This window comes from Marmota flaviventris, chromosome 3 (genome assembly GCF_047511675.1).
Source record: "Marmota flaviventris isolate mMarFla1 chromosome 3, mMarFla1.hap1, whole genome shotgun sequence".
In the NCBI taxonomy this organism is placed as follows: Eukaryota; Metazoa; Chordata; class Mammalia; order Rodentia; family Sciuridae; genus Marmota; species Marmota flaviventris.
The window spans coordinates 152,290,946-152,310,767 of NC_092500.1; the positions used below are offsets into that span (position 1 = coordinate 152,290,946).

General features: G+C 32.5%; 1 protein-coding gene across 2 annotated transcripts in view; it reads left to right on the forward strand.

Moving 5' to 3' along the window:
* The window catches only part of Glra3 (glycine receptor alpha 3), a 170,744-nt gene that overhangs the window by 98,223 nt on the left and 52,699 nt on the right, over window positions 1-19,822 (forward strand). For both annotated transcript variants that reach the window (XM_027927103.3, XM_027927105.3), the window contains exons 4-5: window positions 2,710-2,933; window positions 16,959-17,041. In XM_027927103.3, the coding sequence (XP_027782904.3) occupies window positions 2,710-2,933; window positions 16,959-17,041 (307 nt within the window). The remainder of the gene's footprint in view (window positions 1-2,709; window positions 2,934-16,958; window positions 17,042-19,822) is intronic.

Below are 19,822 nucleotides of genomic sequence, written 5' to 3' on the forward strand. Positions count from 1 at the left end.
ATCCCTTGCTAACAGATCTATTCCTTTGTTCATGTTTACTAAACCTTTTCTTTACACCTAATAAAAAGCTGATGTATCAACAGAACACTAAAGGTGTAGAGAGAAATGTGAACATTACATCAATATTTTAATAATATGCATGTATATAGCTAGAAATCTAGGTATCTTTAGATTGAAAACACTTGAAAAACAAGAAACTTGGTTTGCTTGTGTTTGTATTGGCAAAATCTGATATTAAAAATCTTATGTTACATATATTCAAAATAAATTCTTCTTAGTTAGTGCTATTATCCATCCTTTAAAGTTCTGGAAAATATGCCAATGGACTACATTTACACTTTTACAAGTTCTTAACACTGGAACGTAAGGATTGGGCTATGTTCTTCACTCTTTACTACTTTTATTTTTTAATTTTAAATTTATGCAGAGGTTACTGAATGAAAATGTAAAGAATATTATTTAATTGATTCAACATGCTTTATGCTCTAACCAATACTTCTACATTTATGTTTCTGGAATTGTTATATAATTAGATTTTATATTTTTTTTAATTTTAAAAATCATTCATTCTGCCCTTTCAAAAGAGAATAAACATATAAATAATGAAGAAGTCAGAGGGAAATCTAGAATAACCTTTATGTGCCTACAAATAGTTCTTATAAAATAGCATTCTTCCCTGTTGACTTAGAAACTGAGAATTGAAAGGCATTTTCCCAATGGGCCATTATTTCAAAACCAGTGGCCCCAGAGGACCACCCACCCTGTGGCAGTTATCTAGAGCAGATGGTACAGCAACATGGGGGATATTATAGAGATAATGTTTGAAGCAATTATCTCACCATTGAGTATTATTGTTCTGTTCTTTGTGATACAGAGGGGCCCATGTTGTGCAGTGCTACAGAATTGGAAAATCTTATAAAACTGAAGCAGTAAGATATTAGGGAGTCAGAACTTTGTTCCTATTTCTTTGGCAAAGATAAGTTATTTTCTAATCATTTTTAAATTAGCAAGGATCTTTGATTAGGACTCCTTAAAAGAGGAAGAAATCAGAGTTATTTTTCCAATTGACTATGAATTGTGATTTTTTTCTTAAATGTTCTACTGTCTCTAATTACTCTTTAAAAAATCTATTGTTAGAAACATCTTCAAAAATTGACAATGATAATATATGCAAATCAACTCAAAAAGACATGTATTAGTTTCCTATTGATGCTGCTACAAATTGCCAAAAATTTAGTGGTGTTTGTATTCCTTTTTGAAATGGTCAATCAGGCAGAGCCACAAGACAAGACAAAACTCTGCTCCATAATTACTTTGGAAAATACATCGGGCACTTAGTAAGCACAGGAAAATCTTTTCTAGTATGTAGCTTTAGTGGCAGTTAGTGGATAGTGGTCTCAGTGCACAAACACTGATCAAGGGAATATAGAGATTTGCAACATTTAGTATAGACTGAATTTGAGTAACCTATAAGATAATCAATCTGCCTGGTCTGATATTGTGGAAGAATCCTTTGTGATTGCTTGGTTACTATGGTTTTGATAACCTATAATTTGGTGTTTAAGAAACAAGAAAATAGATAAAAATTGTTTTTCAGGTTTCTTTATATATATCCAGCCTCACTATTTTTCAAGAAAACGAAGCTTTCTTAAATATTTGCTTTAATCACAATTATAATGAAGTCTCTTATTTACTTGCTTATTTCAAAAATCTAAGGACAAAATTACATTTATAAAACTATATTGATATTTATTTTCATATACTGCATATGCACAAATACTACATATATGCCCAGCTGTCACTTTCTCGTTTTATACATTAGTCCAGAAGTTATAACCAGGAATTTGACTGAAATCATTGACTCTTTTCCTTTAAAAGTTTTCTGTGAAAGGTATAATTGGAAAATCTCATTAGCCAAATTATCTTAAAGGATCATTGGCAATTAACCTTTGTTATTCTTTTATTATTCAAAAGTCACCTTTTTCCTCAAATTACTTACATCATAGAACTTGCTATATTAAACATGAGAAAATATGTCTTCATTGTAAAGAAGTATGTATGGTCATTTTTGTAAACCAGATAGCTTTCAAGCAAATATCATTAAATGTACCATATTCTGGATGCTGTTGGATACCTACTAAAAGAAATGACTCAAAAAAATAAATGCATTTGTGAAAATATTTTACTCCAAGTGTCTAAGAGCAATCCAATATTTCATTCTTATAAACCAGAAAAGTAAGATATGAATAGAACAGCAAAAGGTAAATATGATGAACTATAGTGTTCTGTCATCCTTCCTTACAGGCACATAGATCACCAAAGAAATGGGCAAAAGGTCAGAAGCAGGATTACTCTTTTAGTTGTAAAAAATGAGTACTGTAGCACATGGAAAGCCCCAAAGAATGTCAGTGGCTTCTGTTATAATTGAGAGAAGCCCAAAGAACAGCACATACAATTCTAAACTTTAAAAAAAAAAAGACTTTATTTTTTAGAGAAGTTTTAGGTTCCAGTAAAAATCAGAGAAAAATACAAACATTTCCATAAACTCTCTGACTCCACAGATGCACAGCCTCTTCCAATATCTACATGCTCCACCTGAGTGGTACATTTGTTAGCACTGATAAACCCACACTGATGCAATGGATTTTTCTAAACTTTTTAAAGAAGGGTGTCTTTCTCTTTCTCTCTCCCCCACCACACATCCCTCAGGATTACAGAGTGAATATCTTTCTTCGTCAAAAATGGAACGATCCTCGTCTTGCATACAGTGAATATCCTGATGATTCTTTAGACCTCGACCCATCCATGTTGGACTCCATTTGGAAGCCTGATTTGTTCTTTGCCAATGAAAAGGGTGCCAATTTTCATGAAGTCACAACAGACAACAAATTGCTAAGAATTTTCAAAAATGGAAATGTTCTTTACTCGATAAGGTGAGTCATAGACTTAAATTCCTACTTTCAGTAAAATGGAGTACTGTGAGGTTTTTCTTAATTTCTGGTGACAATATTTAAATTTTTGAGTAGCTCACCACTGTTCCACTTGAGTTCTTCTAATATAACTTTTTCCAAAGTGTTTGATGAACAACAACAAATCCATTTCAAAGATCCAGTAATTATATGAGTACTTCTTGGAAATTCATTTTTTTTAAGAACTGACATTTGTAATTCTTAACATCAATGAATTTGCCAGGAGTCTTACAGGTGAACTGAAAGGTAGCTGAGTCATACAATGTGATTAAATATATTCTACCTCCATTAAATATTTACACGCAAAGAAATGTTTAGGCTGGCTTCTCTGGGATTATTTTTTTGGGGGTGTGTGCATTTTTCAGATACCCTGGAATTTCTCTGGTCATTCTTTTGCATGTTAACCCTCATTGTCCAATTTTCATCTTAACATGTTGCAAAGTGGTAATTTGTTGACAAAATTTAAAGAAATCAGGAAAGAAAAAAATTACTACAGTATGTAAAAATGAATAATGAACAAAATGTTTATCATCATCCCTAGAAAAAAATCTTATTTATATTTTAGGTATTCGTTATACATTGCTAGAAAGCCATATAACAGTTAGAAAGCCATACCAAAATATAATGATAATTAGTCATAAAATTTCTTGAAAGTTGGATTCTAGAACTCATTCAACTTTGGCAGTTCATAGAATACCACATAGGTATGAATTCAGTAAATAACTAAATTAGCTGCTTATATTACTTGATGATTTGCACTATATTTAAAATATTTTCTAAAATCATTATTGTGGAAATCTACAACTATTTGTTTACTTAATTCAGCTATAAAAAGCAAGCCAGGAACAGAATTGATGTCATCTTTCTTAAGAGAGAGAATATGCTCTACTTTAGCAATAGGCAACTGTTTCAATATTTATGCCACCAATAACATGTTTTAAAAGTTATCAAGATAGGTTTAATATTTAGAATCTAGGCTTAAAATTAACTCCTTATATTTTACCTCTCTTATTTACACTTTTGTTAGCTTTTCATCAGGAATGGGAATATTTGATTAGGACTTTATTTACCCAATATCAAGGATGTTCCTATTTTTGCCAAGTAAAAGTATAAGATAAAGTAATAAGAATGCAAATTTAATCTTAGTAGCTTAGTGATTGTGAAAGCCTTTTTTGCTGCAACGTGGTTTTATTGATAATGTTTTATTCTCTCTGCTTTTCATCTCTTCATCTCATTATGGCTACTTTTCCAATTTTCCTATTTCATATGAACATATTTCCTTTTAATACATATATTGTTTCGAAAGAGTGACAGGGTGACATCACTCTACAGCAGAATGACACTTTTCATCAGACTGATGAAAACCAACCAATATGTGTTAATATAATCTTGGATGATAATTGCTACACATGACATAAACAGATTTCAGGTACCATTACTAATTAAGACACATACTCCCATATGAATGAATAACTTAATAGTGAATACCATATCTAGGCAAGAGAATCCTGAATCTTTTTGGAAAACTACCAAAAAATGTAAATGTTAAAAGATAGTAAGATTTTGGTTTCTGGGAAAGTGGAACAGATATACTTTTTCATATTTTACCTATGTTCAACTAAAATCTTGGGCACAGTACATACAACAAACTTAAGGAAATTCTCAATGGTGGACCAAGAACTGGCAGACATTGGAACCTGAGGAACCATGCAGAGGTGAATTCCTTCAATTTTCTTTTTACCTCATAAAGATGAAGAATCTGATGATCTGGATACATTAGCAGGTACAGACAAAATAAGTCCCAGCAATAGCTCGGTTCATAATAGCTAGGTTATAGAACCAACCTAGGTGCCCTTCAATAGATGAACGGATAAAGAAAATGTGGTACATATAGACTATGGAATATTACTCAGCCATAAATAAGAATGGAATGATGGCATTTGCTGGTAAATGGATGGAACTGGAGATTAAGTGAAATAAGCCAATTTCAAATAAACCAAAGGCCAAATGTTTTCTCTGATATGCAGATGCTGACTCACAATAGGCAGCAGGGTAGGGAGGAGTGGAGGTTCATCAGATTGGACAAGGGGGAATGGGGAAAGGGAATGGAATGGGAAAGACAGTAGAATGAATCAGATATAACTTTCCTATGTTCATATATGAATACAACCAGTGTAATTCCATATCATGTACAACCACAAGAATGGTAAATCATACTCCATGTATGTATGATATGACAAAATACATTTTACTGACATGTATAACTAAAAAGAACAAATCTGAAAATAGGGGGAAAAATAGGTCCCAGCAAGAGCCTAATTTCTCTAGCCAATCAAACACTAGATGCTAGGAAACGGGGATCCTAGCCTACCTTTACAAAACTGTTCTGCTCTAGCCAGATATAGCAGAAAAACATGTGAGCTTGTCTCAAATTCACACCTAAGCCAGCAAAGTTTATTTCAGTCTTTCTAGGATGTAATGAGGTACCCCAATGTCTGCGCTGAGGTGGTGTCAGGGAAGGGCAAATAGCTGGACTTTCATGCCCCATCAATCTGTAGTGACCCTCCACTGTGTGTCAGTAGAGACCACATGGAGAACTACTGTCTCCCTACAGAAATAAGACACGCTCTACCTCCATTCCTGCCTGGGAAGTTTCAGAGAAATCTAATAGAAAGTCAGGACTTTCAAACCACACAGCAGTAATACTGCCACTCCCACTACAGTGTCAATGAAGGTCATATAGGCAACTGGTACATCCAGTAGTGATCCAGGATCTTCTCCACTCACATGACAATACAGAAGCTGATTAGAAAACCTTGACTTCTGATTCTCCTTGGAAATATTAGTGTAGCAGTACCTCCCCTTGCCCTGATCCAGAAGTGTCAGAGAAAGCCAGTTCAAAGAGAAAATTTAAATAAGATCCAGAGTCTAACAAAGTAGCACAAAAATGTCTAGGCTACAACAAAAAAAAATCATCATACAAAGAAACAAAAAGGTCTCAAGCCAAATGAAAAAAAACCATAAATTGATGCCAACATCAAAATGATAGTGATGACAAATATCTGAAAAAGACTTCAAAGTAGTCCTGATAAAAATATTTTAATGAGCAATTATAAATATGCTTGATACAAATGAAAAAAATAGAAAGCCTTAGCAAAAAAACATAAGCTATAAATTAGAACCAAATTAAAATCTGGAACCTAAAAATAATTTATCAAAATAAACTCAGTAGATGTGCTCAATAGAAAAACAGATAAGAGAGAGGGAAGAATTAGTGAACCAAAAGATAAATAAAAAATATTCAATCTGAACAACAGAAATAATAGACCAGACAAAGGGGCAGAGAGTAACAAAAGATCTAACATTAATATCATCAAAATCTCAGGTTGAAAGGGCAAACGACATGGAGCTAAAAAAATTAGGGGAAATAATGACTGAATTTTTTAGAAATAATGCAAATGCTATATTTGTGACAGTTGTATTCTACTGCCTTTCCTATCCCCTACTATCCCCACTCCCCTCCCCTCCCATCTTCCCTCTCAACCTCATCTGTTGTTGTTCAGTTCTCTCCCTTGTTTCCCCCCCCCTTTCCCCTCACAACCTCTTATATGTGATTTCGTATAACATTGAGGGTTTCCTTCCGTTTCCATGCAATTTTCCTTCTCTCTCCCTTTCCCTCCCACCACTCGTCTCTGTTTAATGTTAATCTTTTCCTCATGCAATTTGTATTTGGGGTAAAAATGGGAGTTCATAACTCACTTGAATCAAATGTATGAAAGATGATATGTCATGAGCTTTGTAATGTTTTGAACAACCAATAAATAAATAAATAATGCAAATGGCATAAAACCTACAGATTGAAGAACCTGAGCCCCCAAAGAGGATACACCCAAAGATATCCATACAAAGACACATAGTATACAATTTCTGAAAGCATTCAGAGCATAATGATGCCTTACCCATACAGGAAAAACAGAATGATAGCAGATTTTTCATCAAAAATCCTGGGGACAAAAAGAAATGATACATATTTTTCAGGTGCTGAGAGAAAGGAATTCTTATTCCATAATCTTGTGCCCAATGAAAATATCCTTCATGAATGAAGGTGAAATCAAGACCTTGTTGGGAAAAAAAAGCAAGAGAATTTATCACAAGTAAAGCTACTCTAAGAGTAAAGTATGGCTAAGAAAGTTTTCTTAATAGAAAAAAAAATAATGAATGAAAGAAGATAGCAATACCAAGAAGGAAGAAAAAACACTGTAAACAAAATGTGGGTAAACACAATAAATTTTCTTCTCATATTGATTTTTCTAAATTATGTTTGACAGTTGAAACAAAAATTGTAACACTGATATAGGGGAGAAATCAAAGTAAAAATGAGAAAATATGTATATAAAAATATTGGTAGAAATTAATTCTGGTTATATTTATTTTGTCTTTTATACTTTCTGTGGGCATATGACTTGATATTAACTGGGAAATGATGTATTTATATAGAAATCAAATTCATCTATCTTTTGACAATTCTATTTCTAGTAATCCAAATTGGATGTTCATTCCTATAAGATACACTTACAAAGATGCCCACGGAAGCACTGAAATAGCAACAACAAAAGAAGAGCCTATTTAGTCATTAATAAGAACATGGCTGGCCAGGCGCAGTGGCGCAAGCCTTTAATCCTAGCTGCTCAGGAGTCTGAAGCAGGAAGAGTTCAAGAGTTCAAAGCCAGCCTCAGCAAAAGCAAGGTGCTAAGCATCTCAGTGAGACCCTGTCTCTAAATAAAATATAAAATAGGACTCGCAGTTGGGACTGGGGCTCAGTGGTAGAGGACTTGTCTCGCACATATGAGGCCCGGGGTTCCATCCTCAGCACCACATAAGAATAAGTAAACAAAATAAAGATATTGTGTCCATGTATAACTAAAAATATTTAAAAATAGTGGTCAAGTTCACCTGAGTTCAATTCCCAGTATCCAAAAAATAAATAAATAAGAATATGGCTGAACACAATGATAGGCCTATATCAAGAAATACTGTACATGAGACTGCTATACAAATATTCCTAAGAAATTGCCTAAAGTGTAAATAAATAGAATGGTCCATAGAGTAGAGGAAAGGGTATAGGAGGAGGAAGGGGATTAGGGGACTTAATTGAAGCAAATTTTATACCATGCATTTATAATTATGTCAAAATGAATCCTATTAGTATGTATAACTGTCATGAACCAATAAAAATGAATAAAATAGAAATTGCTTACAAGACATACACACACACACACACACACACACATGTATGTTTCAAAGAAATGTTTTATGCTCATTTTTATCTATATTTTCTATTTATAAAAATATACCTATGTATGTAAACTTACACTGTATAATGACTTTGGTCAATTACAGGCCACATATATGATCCCATAATATAATGAAGCTGAAAATGTTTATTGCCTAGTTACATCATAGCCATTATTAATTCATTAATGCAGAACATTACTCATGTGTTTGTGGTGATGTTCATGTAAACAAATTTATCACACTGACTACTTATAAAATTATAACACATACAATTATGAACACTAGTTATACAGTAGGCTACACTATCTAGGTTTATGTGAGTAAACCACACAACAACAAACACACCTAATGCAGCATTTCCTACTTTTATCCTGTTGTTAAACAACACATGATTGTATGTGTGGATCTGTATAAAATGTTTAGATGGATGCCCAATATTTTATTGAGAATACCCAACTATGGAAAAGAGTAGTAAGATTTGGGCAGTAATGAAAGGGAACTATAAATTTTAGTATACTTAAGTTATATTGTTTGAATTTTTGAGTGAGCTATATATTACTTATGAATGATAAATGATAATCTCTTAACATGAGGCCATGGTCTTTGACATCTCTGTACTGTGGATTCATGATGGTTTTCAAGGGATCCATGACAGAATATATGTAAAATAAGCTGAATTTCTTCCCTATTAATTTCAAAATTACTTTGTGAAAGGTAACATTTTATTTTTAATTATTTTATAAAGTAATGATTTACTTCAGATAGGTTTGTGGTAGTACAGGTTACAAAAATATTCACCAGGTAGTATGGAATAATCGTTTTGCAAAGTCAGGCGGTCTAGACTAGATTGTGTGTGTGTGAGCGCAGTGTGTGCACACGTGCTCCTGTGTGTATAGATACATATCCAATTATGGACACAGTCATACTGAACTTGGAAAATGTCAACATAAAAAATATACCATTAAGCACGCTGGGGTTGTGGTTCAGCGGTAGAGTGCTCGCCTAGCACGTGGGAGGCACTGGGTTTGATCCTCAGCACCATATAAAAATAAATAAAGGTATTGTGTCCAACTACTTCTAAGAAAAAAAGTTTTTTAAATATACCATTAGGCTTTTATACTCTGTTATATTCACCTTATCAGTGATTTGATAAGGTGAATATAACAGAGTATAAAAGCCAGAGGACTCTTTCATGTGGGGAGATTTTGTTAGCAATATGATGTCTTCAAAGCTTAAAGCTATTAACTCGGTCCATCCTTAAAATTTTTCAAATAAAATGTATCTTTTTATTAAGAAGTTTGTGTAATTTCAAGACTAAAATGGTACTAAAACACTTAATTGCTCCAATTCAAATGCATTATATTAAAGAATACTAAAGGTTATGATATTTAAAAGTTAAATAATTTCACAATTGGTTACTTTATTTATTACTATGTCCTTGGAAATTTTGCGTCATGAAGTAGAGAAATAAAATTGAATTTATGTATTTTATAAGTGGTGTCATCAATTATGAATAGTTCATATTTCTTCTAATATCTGGAGGAAAGCTATGAAATGATTCAGAAATGAATCTTTTGTCTTTCAGTATGAATTCAGATGAAACAGATGGTCTCTCTGTTCCTAATCTTTGTTTGCTAAATCCTTACTCACATGATCAAAGAAAAAATTCATTTGTTGTGTGTTGTTTCTGGAAATCTCACAGTCCTTTGAAATCTTCTAATTCTTCACATCTTCAGTTCTTCAGTTTCATCGCTAACAAAAATTGCACTAGGAAAAAAAATCTTATTCAATTTACAAATGGAGCATCTGTGGTATTTCATGCTAGATCTGACTTTCCTGCTTGTTTAAAGAAAGCAGCAGATTGTCCTGGAGAGTGCAATTGGTTGAATTCTAGCATTTATCTGTATTTCCTCCTTAAAACCCACTACAATAATGAAGTAAAGTTAAAAAGGGATAAAAATGGCATTCATACCCAGGAGGATGAAAACAATGGAGAAATCAACAACAGACAAGTGATGACAGAGCTTGAAAATGAATATATGTGACTTAACAGATATAGCAGAAGCATAAGCCAAAATGTGGGAACCCAAAAGGGAAAAGAGTAATATCTTCAAACTTGCAGAACTTTTTGGCAGCTATGTCTTCAGAAAGTGGGGGCCAGAAAACAGCTTAATTTTTTTTTTTTTAATTTAAACTTCATAGGAACAACAGTGCTGTTCCCAATTCCCTCACCCATGCCTTTCAGACCAAGGACTTCTTTTTTTCCCTTTTGACCTGAGCTGAAAACAGGAAGACAGAAAATGTGAGATGTCCTTTTCAAAGCTTCAGAAGCAGGGCCTTTAGGCACAACTGGTGCTTTTCATGAAGTATCACACCAAGAAAATAAGGATGATTTTAATGATGATCTGATGTCTGTACTTGACATAGTGATACCCCTTGCTAACCCTAAAATGGTGAAATCCATACCTAAACCTCCACTGAGAGGCAGACAGAAAAAGAATCTATCACTATGTAAACTAAGTTGCCCAAAAGAAAAAGACCTACAGATGCTCACAACTAAGGAAGCTTTGAGCAGTGCATTACCATCTCATCCTTTATTTAAGACGGTTACTCAGTAAGAATCTACTACTAACTGACACAAAATGATTTTTAGTGTTTACTTCTTAAAAATAGATACTTATCGAATTTATTATACACACACACACACACACACACACACACACACATATATATATATATATATATATATATTTTTTAAGCAGAGACGAGGGAGGGGAACAAAAAGATAATAAAAAGAAAAAAGAGAATGACTCAAAAGAAAATACAAGAAGCAGAAAATACTATAAGAAAATTTTCTGGACAAATAAGACAACTGTATGCATAAAATGAGTACTTCTAGGAAAGAAAAATTGGGACATTCACTGCATAATAAAAGCAAATGGGGGAAGGGGAAATCAGCAGCATGTTTGGAAGGTGAAGTGAAGAAATCTCCCAGAAAGTAGAATCAATATACAGAGAAATAGACAATAGAGAAAGGATATAAAACCCAAACTTTAATACAGAAGTCTGGTATATGACTGGAAAGAAATAAAAAAAAAAAAAACAGAGATTTCCACAAAAAAAGACTAATTCTCTCCTGTTTTTAACCACTGAAAAGGATTTGCCGTTTTGGTGGGGAGTCACATTTGAAGCAGTCAGAATAGAGAAACTGATGTGATTCTTAAAATGAGACACATATTAATACTAAGGAAAACAAAATCTTGTACAAGAGCTATAATTATAGCAAACTACCAGGCTTAAACATTAATAAAAATTACATATTCATAACAAGTAAACACTCAATATTTATTTAACAATAAATGTTTATATAACTAAATTTGGAGGATTGGTGCAGAACTAAGCAAACTTGGAATATGGCATAAGGGAAATAAATTCTTACATTTCCCCTGTAGGAAATTAACAGATGGTTTCAAATATTTTTAAAGCCAAGCATACTATTACAGAAACTTACATATATGAATGTGAATGGTAGAAAAATAGCTAAAGAAAGGCTACCTCTGAAGAACTAGAACTGAGGGTAGGGATGGGTAGACCAAAAGTACAACACTTTTATACATCTTACTTTGAACTTTTAAATAATTTACACTGATAATTTTATAATTTTAACTAAAAATTATTTTCAAGTTAGATCTTTGTAGCCAGGCACATGACTCCAGATTGTCCAGTTTGGGATTTTAAAGTCAGCCTATGACTATTAAATGGATACTGACTGAAGAAACGAGGCTACCAAGTCAGAGACAAAGGAATTTATTATTCACTGTGAGCTAGGAGTATGGATATCAAAATATTTGCCTCATTTTCCTTTGTCTTCAAGTGTCTCTGGAACAATACAATAGGTTTAAATGGATATAACACATACAATGGGTCTATGTCAAAACGATGGACATAGTTGTGAATTTGGAGAACCCACTACTTTTAGAGCAAGCTGCAAATATGCCTCTTCTTGGTCCAAGTGAACAATGTTATCTCATCTCTGGAATTAAGCGTCTGAATAAGCAAACCTGAGACTTCTCAGGTAAAAATATAAAAATAAATAAAATAAAATAAATTAAATGGTTAAGACCTTGCAGTCTTAGCATGCCTAGCAATGTATAGGCAAACAAGAAGTCTTAGGAAGACTTTAACTCCCAGTCCACATCCAGACTCTATGAGTTATTAGCTGTAATTTGGGGCAAATCAAAATTACTTTTGAAAGCTTCATATTTTTCTTATATGTATTACAGTGATTATACTAATTACTTTGAATCTGAAAGAATAAATGGTAAAACACCAGCATGGTGCCAGGCACACAATAGATGCTAAAGTTATTAAATTTTATCTTTCTAAAAAATAAAAGGAAACAAAAATAAATTCTGATTTTTCTAGGGAGCCAAAAATCAGCACTGAATTGTTTCTACCTCAGTTTTATCACTTATAAAATGAGGATGGCAGCATGCTTATCACAAGATAAATGGAAGCACACCATAGGCATCATATATACTGCTTGTTAACTTTACTAATATAACCAACAGTTACAACTTCATTACTTATACTACAGAAGCACTAGTGCTTTGAAAATGAAATAAGAAGACAGTTTATGTCAAAGATGCTATGTAGAGCAACTTATCAAAATAATTGTGACCTTTATTTAACAATATTTAAACTAAATATTTGGTTATAGTAACCATTTCTTTGAAATTTGTGCAAAGAATTAAAGTCTACTTGTATAAAGTACATTTATTTTTTGAACATTGATAGACACTGATTTTTAAATGGAAAAGCAAACTTATTTCAACAGATGTTTTTTAAAATGCTGTTTATTTAAGGAAAATGAACTCATAATGTAACAAAGTAGATATAAGGAAAATTTGGCATGTGTGTAATTATCTATTTTTCTGAAGAGTTCCATAACTTGCTTACATCAGCCTCCTGAAGGGACCATCATCAATGCTGAAATTACTTTGGTGATGGGTTGAAACGATTTATGCTTGTCTCTAAGATCAGATGACAACAAAACTCCAGAACTGTTCATAGAAACTAATTCTAATATCCTTTTTTAGTGTTCCAACTATCTAATCTCTTCTGAGAGTTATTTATAAAATAACTAAGAGATATTTATAAAAGCATTCATAATCAAATACTATATCGTTCAAATATATAAAATCCCTGGAGAAATACCTTATATTTTCTATGGTCTATTACATTTGTATAAATGTATGTTGGAAAAATTATTTATGTACACCTTACTTCAAATTTAATAACTAATAGTGTATACATTGTATCATTTTGTGTTATAAAAGTATATAAAATTTAAAACATCATGTTAATTGCAGAATCTATTTTTATGTAAAACATTCCACTGCTTTTGATAGGCAGTATACTTAACAGTTAAGAGCATGGACTCTAGAACTAAACCACCAGGGCTGCAAATTCTACTTTGCCAATTTCTGCTGTGTAATGAAGTGAGTTACTTAACCTCTAAGATTCCTCATCTATAAAAAAAAAAAAAAAAAAAGGTAATATCATTTACCTATCTTGTAAGTTTGTAGGATAGAATAAATGAGTGATCATATATAAAGTATTTGAACAGTGCCTATCACAAAGTAAGCACTATAAATTTATCAATTTACTATAACACTACAGATAATTCTTCAAAAGTTATTTAATTGCTAGTTAAGAGGCCATTGTATTTCTGATACCAAATTCAGAAATACCAGAAAACTATTTGTTATGGTGTAGATGTGGTATCCCCCCAAATGTTCACAAGTGAGACAATGAAAGAAAATTTGGAGGAGAAATGAATGACTGAGTTACATTAATCAGTAATCTAATCAGTGAATTAATCCCTGATAGTAGGGTATGGCTTGAGGAGGTGGGGCATCAGGGTCATGGCTTTGCAAGTATATATTTTCTATCTTGAGAGTGGAGTTTCTCTCTTTGCTTCCTTATCATGATATGAAGCGCTTCCCTCTGCTACACTCTTCAGCCATAATGTTCTGCCTTACCTGGAGCCCCTAGGAATGGAGCTGGGCCTTCAATGACTAAGGCCTCTAAAAGCATGGGCCCCCAAATAAACTTTTCTTCCTAAAATTGTTCTGGTTAGATCTTTCAGTCACAGCATTAAAAAAAGCGAACTAAAACACTATTAAAATATTTATTTTTATAAAATTTTATAAAGGAATCAAAAACATTTTAAAATTCAACTAGTGGTTTAGATAGACAACATACTATAGGCATGCTTTTTCAAAAATAGAGAATAATCAAATTTTAATGACGTCAATTGTTTGTCACAGATGACAGTCATCTTTCTTAATATTACTACTTCTCGCAGCCAAGACTTTTTAAGGGGAAATAAGAAACACTATATCCTGTTTATCTGTCTTGTCTCAGAAAGAGAACTTGGTGTCCTCCTTACACAAGAAGGCATTCATTTCCAAAACAGTAGAATATGAATAATTGCCTCTTGACTCAGTTTTCTTTTGATGTGGTCAGAACATATCTTTATTTACATGTAATGTTTTGATAAAGAAATTAAGTATCACACCCACCAAGTGGACACATTTCATCGTTAGAGAAGCAACTGTATTATACCTTAAACAAAAAGAAAAGTCAATAAATAGATTTTTTTTCAGGATATGATTTATGATAGGAGTTCTACAAACTGTTTTGCTTTGCCAAGCAATTCTTTTCAAGTGTTATTTTTTTATTTAGAATTACATAACATCTCTCATTTTATGCAAAAAAAAATAGCCAGGATATGAATTTGACATCACATGCATGATGAGAGAATGGAAAGGGTTCTGAGAAGGCCATTTATTTCCATACAAAAGGTCAGAGAATTCTGCAAGTTGATGTTTTAAATTGGCTGGCCAAGAGCCTTGAATATTTGGGAAATTAATCTGTGCACATTTCAAAATGTTCATGTGCATATTCCTCTAATAAACTCTTTCACTAGGCAGAGAACACTGTGTCCACTTCAGATTACAATATTCTCTTTTAACCAAGAATTTTGTAAATATACTCAGTTACTTACAAGTTCCCTTAACCAAGCTGCAGCAGGAGAAACACTGATTTTGAATATAGAACTCTGTGAATTATTTTAGTGTGTTAGGGACTGTGACTCAAATTACCAAATGATCCTTCTGGGACTCTTAAAAATTCACCAACTCCATATGTCTGTCCATTTATGTCACCCAAATTATGCTAATTGAGCCTAACTCACCAAGATATTCACTATACAAAATACATCATTATTACTTTATGCCTGTGGTCTCCATTAAAATGCCATTTTAGAGAGTGAAGTTATATATAGTAGAGTTACTAGTTATTTTTATTTAAAGCCTAAAAAGTACTTACATGTAATTTAATTTATTTATCTTTGTGCCCACAATTTAGAATTTGCAGGAGGAGCAACTGGAGGTGTCTAGGAGTAATGGAATCTACTAATAACTGTTAATAACAGATATTTTACTAAATATCTTCTATATGTCAAGCACTTACCTAAGCACATTTCAAGTATCAATGCAGGTATTGCTCACAGTAACTCTTTGTAGTAGGTACCATTATTATTTTCATTTTAGAGATGAAAAAACTGCAATGTGAAGAAGTTGAATAACTATGTCTGTGAGCACAAAGTTTAAGTAAATTAAACCACCTAGGGTGCTCAGTAATACCTGAATTTCAGTGAGAATATTTTTCAAAAAAGAGACTTCTTAGAGAGTTCTCAGAAAAGAACTTCATTTGTAAAATGCTGAGTTTGAATCTTGAACTCTCCCCACCCTCTCTCTCAAATCCAGGAAATATAAATTCTTATTAAACCCAGAAGATATTTCAGTAATATACTTTCCTAACCAAATGTATTCAAAATTCATTAATTACCTGGAATACCAACATACTAGTACTCTCTAGAAAAGGGCCAAGAGCTTTTATATTGGCAGAATGCTTACATATTCTAGGTTATCCTTTGTGTAAAGTACAATCAAAAGTTTGTTTGGTGAACTTAGAATAATATAACAGACACTAGCGGGCTATTTCCTAACCCTGTTAAAATCTAGTGAAATGCTCTAGTGCCATAGCAGAGAACCTGATCTACTAACTAAATTTTCAAGTTCTCCAGATTCATTCTACTAAATACTTTTGGATATTCTCTGACAACTTCCATGATGTGTTTATAAAGATGACTGACAACTACCATATAGGGTTGCTTCTCTAAGTACCCCTTTTCCACACTTACAACTCCAATTCTCCTATTTCCCTCTTAAATATTCTGTTAATGTGATTTTGGGGGAAATGTACCTTTCAGCATTGGGTATTAATTTTACAGTGCCCATCCTCAAATTTTTCCTTTTGGGGATCTCCCTGGAAGTCTAGACCTCTTCTATACATCTACACTTATTTCTAAACAAATTTAAAAATGAATAAATGTGATAGAGTTTTATAGCTACAACTATCATCCACTTCACTTGACCCCACTAAAAATCCAGATTTATGTACAGTGACATATTTTTTTCATAGCAAATAATATACCTAAACTGGAGAAAATTTCATCTGAATAGATGTTAGTAACTATCAAAGCAATATGTGTTTTCTGAATAACAGAATCTTAATATAAAGTCATAAATTTCCTTTAAAAATAATTACTCTGAATTCTTTCAGATTAACATTAACACTTTCCTGTCCAATGGATCTCAAAAATTTTCCAATGGATGTACAAACGTGTATAATGCAACTGGAAAGTTGTAAGTATGAAATATTCACTTATTCTGAATATTTTTAAACAGATATAAGCTTTTAATGGCTTATAGAAATGATTATTTTATAATTTTCTGATCACACATTTACTAAATAGGTATGTAATTTTCCACTAGATATTGAAATTAATGATAAACAGCAATGCTTGCACTCTTTACTACAAAAGAAACAAATTGAGATTCTACAAATAACATTTTTCAACATTGAAAGAAATTATGTCTCTATACACATCATCAAAAGTAAAACTAACAATAATCGTTAAATACAAACTACCATTATTTATTAAATGCCTACTATAGGCCAAGCATTCTGTATATACACTCCTTATATTCATAACAAAGATGTTGTTATCACCATGTTTTCAAATGTGAAAATGGTCATTTTGAGTGAATATGTATTGTGCTTCAAGTCACAGTGTTGCTAACAGTAAACCATCTGGCTCAGAAGCTATGCTTCTTCCATCAACTAGTACTTACTATTGTTACGCTGCTGAATACATTTAGTGTGTCATCTCAAGAAAAAAACATTTCTAACACTTTATCTGAGATTTATCCAAGTTTTCAGGCACTTCTCTAAATTTCTTCTTTGAAAATGGATTCATATGCATCACTGATTAATGTTAATACAAGTGAAAATTGCAGGTGCATCCATTTCTCTAAACATATCTATATAATCAACCATGAATTAATTAATTTACAGTGTTTAATCCCACACACAAAAAAATAAGAATGCAATATTTTTGTTAAGGCACTATCTTATTGGGGGGGTAGGTCTGTTGTGACATCTTTTTTTTTTTTTTTTGGTTGTTGTTCTAATTAGTTATTCATGACATTAGAATGTGCTTTGACACATCATACACAAATGGAGTATAACTTCTACTTCTTCTGATTGTACATGATGTAGAATCACACCAGTAGTATAGTCATATATGCACAGAGGGTAATAATATCCGATTCATTCTATTATCCTTCCTACCCGCATATGACATCTTTCTTGAGGACAATGTGAAGATTAATATAGGCTTCAGACCTGAGGCAAGTCTTGTAGTGTGGTGGAGTTGTCACTAGATGGCGTGCCCACCTTGTGGGGTGAACCACACCTCAACTTCTCTCACCCAATGTTTTTGTTTCTTTGTTTAGGTTTTTGTTTTTTAGGAAGCAGAAATACCTATTTCTTTAATAACTACTACGTCTTATGAAATGTAAATGGCTTATTTGTGTAAGCACCTCTTAAATATTAAGCATTGATGGATAAAATACTAAATGAGTTAAATAAAATTATCTAAAATTGGGAGAGCTACTTAGTAATATAAAGAGGACGAGCAATGAACAATTCCTAATAGTGCAGACTTTGAACTGAACCATAGGGAATGGCAATATGAGGGATGGCTGTTTGTGTAGCTTGGTTGCAACTGTACGGTATAGAAGAAGAACACAAAACAAAACATGTACTGGGCTCCCTGATACTAAACCAAGGATGTTGGGTGCTAGTCAATAGGCAGTGAGGAACTATTCAAGAGTTAAGGAGCAACAAAATTAATTGGTTAATGCTATACCTCTTAAAGACTATTTTACCAAAAAACAAGAAGATCATTTAGAAAGTTTTTATATTATTCCAGCAAAAAAATAAAAGGAGAGACAGAAGGGAATGATATGGGAAGTTAAAACCGATTAATAGAGGTTGATACAAAGCACATGTAAAGATGCTGGTGCCTAAGTCAAAACTAAAGAGGTTAAACAAGTGGGATCAAATTAGAAACATTAACAAAGAACAGGAATATAGGATGAAAAGTAAATGTTCATGAAAATATTAATAAATTTAATCTTAATGTATTCAAAGTTTGGAAAGTTTAGGTCTACCAAAAGCAGGAGGAGTTAGAACTGAATAGAAACTATTAAAAGCCATATAAATAGTGTTTCAAAGAATCAGATAAAATTGATGAAGAAGGAAATATAGAGTGGAAAGTAAAAACAGAAATGACTAGACCCTTAAAAGAAAAACGATGTTTGGAAGAAATTCCAGAAGATGTCATAGATGATAAATTAAACACAATATTACTCAATCTTAAGAGAGGAAAAAATGTGGAGATCTATTAAGAGTATCAAATGCTGCAAAAACTTATTGTTAAGAGTATCAAATGCTGCAAAAAGAACCAGTGTTCCTGTTGAGAAAGACAAATGTGATAAGAATAATGAGGGTCAAAGTCAGATTCTAAATGGTTTTTAAAAAAGTGGGTTATGAGAAGTGAGCAGTGAGTAAAATCTGTTATTCTATGAATGTTAATTATTAAAGAAAGATGAAAAGAGTACAATGCCTGAGGGCTAGGTAGGTCACTGTGCTTCTTTTTTAAAATAAGGAAAGCTTATTGGGGTTATTCTGCAGGACACAGTGCTGACATAAGAAGATCTTTCCTACATCTACCTTTCTTCGAACATTTCCAAGGAATATAAAGCTCAATATGAGAAAATTGAGCCTCCTTCCTCCTTCTTTCTTGTTTCTTAATTCTTGATAAAAAATGAGTGGATATTCTCAAGTGGCTCTTTAATATTTCAGTCATTAAACACTTCCTGCCCTCTTAGTAGAAATTAATTTAGCTCACAATAGACATCACTTAATAAACTCCTTTAGTAGATGCCAAGAAAACGCTGTAAGTCAAAGTCGAAGCCACTGAAGTCAAATTTTTCAAGGTTTTTTTTTTTAATCTTTTAGGGTGATTACAGAGGTCTTTTTCTTTTTTAACAGAGACTTAAAACAACAAGTTAAAAGAT